Source organism: Salvelinus alpinus, chromosome 7 (genome assembly GCF_045679555.1).
Source record: "Salvelinus alpinus chromosome 7, SLU_Salpinus.1, whole genome shotgun sequence".
In the NCBI taxonomy this organism is placed as follows: Eukaryota; Metazoa; Chordata; class Actinopteri; order Salmoniformes; family Salmonidae; genus Salvelinus; species Salvelinus alpinus.
The window spans coordinates 9,151,279-9,158,796 of NC_092092.1; the positions used below are offsets into that span (position 1 = coordinate 9,151,279).

The 7,518-nt window shown below is 47.0% G+C and overlaps 1 protein-coding gene and 1 pseudogene across 1 annotated transcript; both read left to right on the plus strand.

Moving 5' to 3' along the window:
* The first annotated feature begins 67 nt into the window (after positions 1-67).
* LOC139580389 (hormone-sensitive lipase-like) lies at positions 68-2,507 on the plus strand (annotated as a pseudogene).
* A 25-nt stretch (positions 2,508-2,532) lies between these two features.
* On the plus strand, positions 2,533-6,966 carry LOC139580388 (chromobox protein homolog 2-like). Its single transcript, XM_071409018.1, has 5 exons — positions 2,533-2,636; positions 2,722-2,765; positions 3,448-3,513; positions 3,887-3,956; positions 4,169-6,966. Exons 1-5 carry the CDS (start codon positions 2,571-2,573, stop codon positions 5,831-5,833), a joined length of 1,911 nt encoding a protein of 636 aa, XP_071265119.1. The 5' UTR covers positions 2,533-2,570; the 3' UTR covers positions 5,834-6,966.
* Positions 6,967-7,518: the final 552 nt, after the last annotated feature.

Genomic DNA, 7,518 nt, shown 5'->3' on the forward strand with positions numbered 1-7,518 from the left:
TGCAAGATTAAAGGGATGTAATCAAGGTGGTGATGAAGTCCAGGTGTGCATGATAATGTGGCGCAGGTGTATGTAATGATGGTTGCCAGGTGTATGTAATGATGGGTTTCCAGGACCGGTGGTTAGTAAACCGGCAACGGTGAGCGCCGGAGCGGGAGTAAACGTGACAGTACCCTCCCTGGCGCGCGGCTCCAGCCGCAGGATGACTACGGCCAGGGGGACAGCCCCAAGAGTGAGGAGCGATGTCGGGATCTAGATTGTCATCCATCGGGACCCAACACCACTCCTCTGGACCGTACCCTTCCCTCTCCCTGTCTTTGGTGACATTTGTTATCAAGCAGCTCCCTCCATCTCCCGTCTGCTGATCCACTTCCATGGAGGAGGCTTCGAGCCCAGACTTCCAAATCCCATGAGGTATGTAAGCCAGGGATAGTGGTAGTGGTGTGATGCCGGAAATGATGAACCCCTAATCTCACAGTAATTAAATTAAGGGTGAGCTCAGAACTTACCATGATGTTTACTTTCCTTCTGTTACATTTTCCTGTCACATCTCCATTTTGTTATCCTTCCATCTGCCCTCCATCAACCACAACTATCTGAAGAACTGGTCCATGGATCTGAATGTCCCCATCCAGTCTGTGGACTTCTCCCTGGCCCCTGAGGCCCCCTTCCCCAGAGCCCTGGAAGAGTGCTTCTACACCTAGTGTTGGGCCCTCAAAATCCGCCATTTTTCAGGTCAGTGTCATTGCCACTGTTTTGGAGCTAAGAGACAAAGAAAACGGGTTTCTTAGCTAGACAGCGTACCCTCAGGTCAATAATATCGGCACATCTTTTATTGCATTATTACAACAACCATCCGTCTCAGAGCAGCTAGTACTGATTGCTCTGCCCCAGGCTTCACGACTGAGCGTGTGTGTCTGGCTGGGGACAGTGCTGGGGACGAACCTCTGAATACCGTGTCCATGAGGGCCATTGCCTGCGGTGTGCGCTTCCCGGATGGTATTATGGCTGCATATCCTGCTCACCTGCACACCACTGATAGCTCGCCCTCCCGCCTTCTCTGCTCCTGCTATCAAGGCACATCGCGAGACCCAAATGCAGACACAGGAGGCAGATGGTTGGAGTCTTACAATGTTTATTAATCCAAAGGGGTAGGCAAGAGAAAGGTCATGGACAGGCAAAAAGTCCAGGAGGTACAGAGTGGCAGACAGGCTCATGGTCAAGGCAGGCAGAATGGTCAGGCAGGTACAAAGTCCAGAAACGGGCAAGGGTCAAAACCGGGAGGACTAGAAAAAGCAGGCTACTGGGAAAGCCGCTGGTTAACTTGGAAACATACAAGACGAACTGGCATAGAGAGACAGGAAACACAGGGATAAATACACTGGGGGAAATAAGCGACACCTGGAGTGGGTGGAGACAATCACAAGGACAGGTGAAATCAGGGCGTGACACCTGCTGCCCTAAGGAGTGATCTTCAAGTGTATCAATGCCGACACAGGTACGGAAGGAAGGAAGGAATGAAGGACATGAAAGGAATGAGAGTATTAGAAGGGAGGGAGCGAGGGAGGGTAAAGGGGTGTGTGGGGTGGAGTCAACGGATTTAGGAAGACAGGTTTATACAGTATGTTGAGAGGGATGGAAAAGATAAAGAAAGCAAAGGAATACACATTTTACTGCAATGGGTCTATTTTACCTTGTTCACTAGTCTTTCTAACACTCTCCACTATTGATGGTCTTTCCACTTAAATCTCTCAGAGTTTTCTGTCATTCTTACTCCCCTGTCAGTCCCCACAGGCCTCTGCAGGGGATACGTTGTTGGATGACTCTGTGATGTTCGCCAAGAAACCGCACGATATCGGCCAACCAGTGACACTGAGGGTGGTGGAGGACCTCTCACATGGCTTCATTGGCCTATCGGGACTCGCTAGGGAGATACAGGTAGCTTCAGACATCTCTGCGTAGAGCGAATCAGAGAGTACTGGCAAGCGACCAAAGTTTGAAAGGACCAATCATGGGGCTGGCCCATCAAATGGAGGGGCCGAACAGATGCCTATAAAACCCAGGGGAAAAAACGAGTTTTATTGAGAAAAACTTTTACTTACTATAACTGAGTTAACATATGTGGTTGTCTTACCCAGCTACCTGAATCAACTAACTGTAAGTCGCTCTAAAATGTACATAATAACTTTGATCACTGTGAAATTCTGACAAGTGTGCTGAAATATTTTATTTATACAAATATCTTGCATGTGAAATGTAATACTCAAGTTTAATGGTCGAATAATAACTTATTGTCAAGTTATACATGTTCTAAGTATTTGCCTTTTATGGAGCCTAGCAAATATCGGATAAAAATTGTAACACTGTAATAACGAGGCTCTTAAAACCTCTTTATACAGTGAATACTTTACATAAAGGTCAAACAAAAAGCTATACAGGCGCGCTAGAATGAAAAAGTGAAAGTGACGTATCGGATGCAAGGGTGCCTGAACTACGGATGCCGCTGGAGGGCAATATTTTCTCCCTGTTCCGCTTTTCCTTTCGTAAAAAAGGAGAGAGGGGCTGTAGCAATGGAGGGGGTAACTGTAGGGCACGTATTTGACGCCGAATGCATCCTCAACAAACGTCCGCGAAAGGTATGAAATAACGTATCTTATCATAATTTGAAAACATGAGACCCTGTTCAATGGTTTAACTCTGTCCCAATCTTCTCCTTTGCAGGGGAAGTTTGAGTATTTGGTGAAGTGGAGAGGGTGGTCGTCCAAGTGAGTAGCTATTTAGCAAGCAGCTGGCTGAGCTAAACAATGACAACAATATATCCCTTGAGCCCCGGATTTCTTTCACATCCGTAATATTTACAATCGGAGAATATTCCCGTGTTTTTGGATAGACTGCGTGATGCATGGAAGAAAGACGATGGTGTTCGCCGTTTCTGTGCCTTGCTTTATTTTCTTTAGCCCGAGCAGTTTATGTTACGATGCCAAATCGGTATCCAGTAACGTGAGCAGGCATCACCCTACTACGGTAGCGAACTGTAGCAGCGGAAATATGGAACGCCCACTATTTGCATGCAGCCGTGCTTTCGTCGTGCTAGTTTACCAATAATGTTTCCATACTAAACCATCTTTGATGTAGCTGAATGTAAATCTCCGAGCTCCAGTTTCAGCCATTTAAATATACGCTAGCCCTAAACAATGAACAGCTACTCTCTCAATATTTGCTATTATTCAGCAAATAGTCTTAATATTTTATTTAGACACAACGTGAATTCTGTTTTTTTTTTTTTTTATATGATGCGACTATATCTGACATTGTATCTGAAAAAGGCGATTTAAACTAGATCCACCTGAACAGAGAATTCATGGTTTGACATTATATGTGTAATGTCTCTCTACTGTGCTCTAATAAACTGTTAAAAAAATAAATAATATCGGGTTTTCTTTACAGACATAACAGTTGGGAGCCTGAAGAGAATATCCTGGACCCCAGATTACTGGCTGCCTTCCACAAGAAGTGTGTTATTGATATCATACTACAGTGGTTCAGTGGTTTGACAAGAACCCCTTCATAATTAATGTAGCTACATGGTGTATTAGAATTGCCCTGGTCAAATACATCCTTCTTCCAATCCTTGAAGCAATCACTTATATCTGACTTAACCAAATTGGTTAAATTAAATGTTCACTTATCCAGTTATTAGATCTGTAGTTCCTTCAAGTAAGGAAGGATGCATTTTTAAAGAGGGCAGAACATTGTCAGTGACTGTATCTGACTCCGTGTGTGTGTGTGTGTGTGTGTGTGTGTGTGTGTGTGTCTGTGTGTCTGTGTGTCTGTGTGTCTGTGTCTGTGTCTGTGTGGTGTGTGTGTGTGTGTGTGATTTCTACAGAGCGCAAGAGAGAGAGCTACTCTTCCGTAAGAGAGGGAAGAGGCCAAGGGGACGTCCACGGAAAATTCTGGTAATCGTCACACTGTTGCTGCTATTGAAACATATAAGATTTAGTCACGACTCACTACAACAAATGCAGCAAATTCACTTCCTTTAGTCATGTTAATTATACTTGTAATGTCTTCTCAATGATTGAGCCATTATATTTACAACAGTAGCAGCAATCCATTTGTTTGTTTGAATGATGAATATAAAAACCTTCCTCTCTCTCTCCGTCTTTAGGAACCAGAGCCAACTGAAACCAAATCCGACCGCTCCTCCTCCTCCTCTTCATCCGGCCTGTCCTCCTCTCCCTCCTCCTCTTCCTCAGAAGAAGAAGAGGAAGACCACAGGAAGAAGGCCAAACCGGGTCCTCGCCTCCGCAACCTCTACCCCGTCCCCCAGAAGAGGCCCCAGATTGTTGTGGCCAAAAATGAGCCTGTCCTTAAAAAGCGCGGGAGAAAACCGCTGCTCCCCGAGCTGAGGGCTTTGAGACAGGCAAAGACCCGGCCGCCCCTCCCGCCCCCTTCTCCTTCTCGCCACCACCAGGTCCTCAGGCCCCCCCGCGAGCCCTTCAAAGAGGAACCCCGAGGGGGGGTGAAGAAGCCTCTACAGCCAGCCAGTTTCACCTACACTGGCCTGAGCTCCAGCCGGGGCTCCAGAGACGAGGTGGCACACCAGGTGGCTGCTGGAGGGGCCTTCTACCAGGCAGGGGTCTCCAAACCTGGGCCGCTGAACTCCATTTGGTCAGGTCGCTCCATGTCGACCAACACCCCCACCCCATCCTCTCCATCCTCCTCTTCCTCTCTCAGCAGACCTCTCCCGTCTTACAGTAAGGGCTGGTCAGATCTGAAGCGCTCCCTCTCTGTCTCCGACGCCGGCAGCAGCAATGGCAGAGCAGAAGGGCTCAAGGTGGCTTCCTCTCTAAAACCAGGGGTGTCTACATCCACATCACTCTGTCTCCACAGCTCCAAGACCTCCAGTGGGTGCGGGGGCTCTCCAACAGCATGTAGCCCAGCTCAGCGCTTCCCAGCTGGGCAGAGGAGGCAGCAGGAGGGCCTAGGAGGTCAGGCAGGGATGGTGGTTCAGCAGCAGGGAGCCAAGCCCCCCTCCTCTACCCCTCCCTCGGCCAGAGACCGCATCAGTCAGGCCCTCAGCCTCCGAGCTCTCAACCTGCAGAGCGTTAAAAAAATTGCGCCCTGCAATGGTCTCCAGGGAAATGGAACCTCCGGCACCACTGGAGTTGCAGTTTCGAGGTTGAGCCTGAGAAGCAGTGCCAGCCCGGCAGGAAAAAGAGCAGGGGGAAGCATTAAAGAGACACACACCACGTCTGGGCTGAACCAGGGCCTGGTCTCGGGAGGGTTAGGGGGAGGGGCACTGCACTCTGGAAGCGTGCCACCAGCCAGAGTGGAGAGGGGGGAGAGAGGGAAGGACACTGGGGTAGAGACGGAGAGAGAGATGGACAACAAGGGACCAGGGGGTGTAGGGAGGGGGAATGGAAGGGTGGAGAAAGGGGGGAGTGTACAGGCACAGGGAGGCGTGTCCACGGCCCGCAGAGGCAGAGCTAACGGGGGGAGACAGGAGGACAGGAAGTCAGGACAGAGCCTTACCGTTAATGAGCGGAACTCCCGGAGCGGTGACAACTCCCGGACCCTTAACGAGCTCAGCACGGGTGACTCAGATGACACCAGCAGCAGCGAATCAGAAGAGTGTGACTCCTCCCCCTATCCCGACAACAACAACAGGGCCCGCCTTGTCTCTATGGAGATGGAAACGGAGACGGACTGGCGGCCGGCGCGGAGCCTTCTAGAGCACGTGTTCGTCACGGATGTCACCGCCAACTTCGTCACGGTAACAGTGAAGGAGTCGCCGACCAGCGTGGGGTTCTTCAACGTCCGCAATCACTAAAGCCTGTCCGTGTATGTACAGGACGCCCATAGACACAGCCCATTTCCCCTCCCAATGGTTAAAGGGACATTACGCTTTTAAATCAAAGTTTTACAGACATTTTCAGACCTCTAAAGTAGTCTAATGTCAAGATAAAACCCACTATAGCTGGATCTACACAAGCTATATTATGTGACACGGTTTCATTAGACTTTAGAGGTCTGAAAACATCTGACATTTTATTGATGAGTGAAATGTCTCTTCAAGGTAAGAATCTGGAGGGAGCTTAAACTCACTAAGCTGATCCTGTATCTGTGCCTAAGGGCAACCCATACCTGGAATAATAAGATACAACATAACATTAGGCTTGATTCCAAACCCATACCTGGTCCCTTTAGCCCATTGATTGCCCCTTTGAAGATTTGCAAAGATTGGATCTGAGACATAACAGTCAAGTAGGCTTGGGCCTGGTTCCATTTCTGCCTTCAACCCTTTCGCCTAGGTCCTTCACTTTTCAGCATATTTTTTCTTATACATATCCAGTCTTTTTAGATCTGCGAGGGGGAGTCAACAAGGGATAGGGGAAAGAGAATGTTTTGGTATTGGACCCTCGTCAATTGAAGACTTTTGTGAAGACATAGCTGTCTGTATAGCTATGCCAGCATATCCCATCTTACTTTGTATTCTCTTTGGACCAAAAGAGTCATGAATGTGAATTGTGTATTTTTAAAATCTGTTAAATTGTCTTCTGTCAGTCAGTATTTCTCTTGCACTACAGTATGTTATTGTAATATTTTAAGCCAATTATATTAGACTGAAACATACCTACTCATCTCAAGCAGGCATGACATTTTTTTTTACAGTTATCTTCCAGTGTTATCCCTACCTACCTACCTGTGGCGAAGAACATTTGAATTGAATACAATCACAGTCATTGATAGTAAGAGCATCATAGGAGGTGGAGAAGTGTTTTTATTTAATTTATATTTGTACATATGTTTCTCTCCTGTTGATATGAATATGTATCTGTAACTCTGGTGCTTATTATAGCTTCACAGCTTCAGAAACTCGTAGCCTGTGTGCCTCCTGCCATTTCTAAGGTATTGAAATAAACCGTGAGTACTTGTAAAAGTGGGTGCTTAACCATACCAAAACGCTCTTGTTGTTGTTATTGTTAAATCAGTCAATCAAACGTATTTTATAAAGCCTGTTTTTACAGCAGCAGTTGTTACAAAGTGCTTTACGGTCACCCAGCCTAAACCCCAATGAGCAACCTTAGCAGAAGCAACAGCACAGCGGCTAGAAAAAAAACAAGGAAGAAACCAGGCACCGAGAGGTGGCCCATCTCCTGGCTGTGTTTTCGTGATTGGTAGGTGCATCTCTGTGATCTGTACCAAATATGTACTATTATATTGACAAGATATTCAAGTGAACGCTCTAAATGGAAATACATGTCTTTTTTTTCAAAGTTGACAAACTGCCACGTGTGTCCACTTACATAAGTACATTCGTAACAACCTAACCATTATAAAACTTGTAGCAATAAAAAAAATGTGTAGACTAATTGACACTCATTGACTGCTGATTTTGGGTGGGGGAAAAAAAACTCTCGCTTTGCCTCTTCTCCACCTTTTCTTTTTTGCCTCCACCAAAACCCCTGAAATTTCCATCCCTAACTATAACATTTTCCGACAGTAGAGGATGCC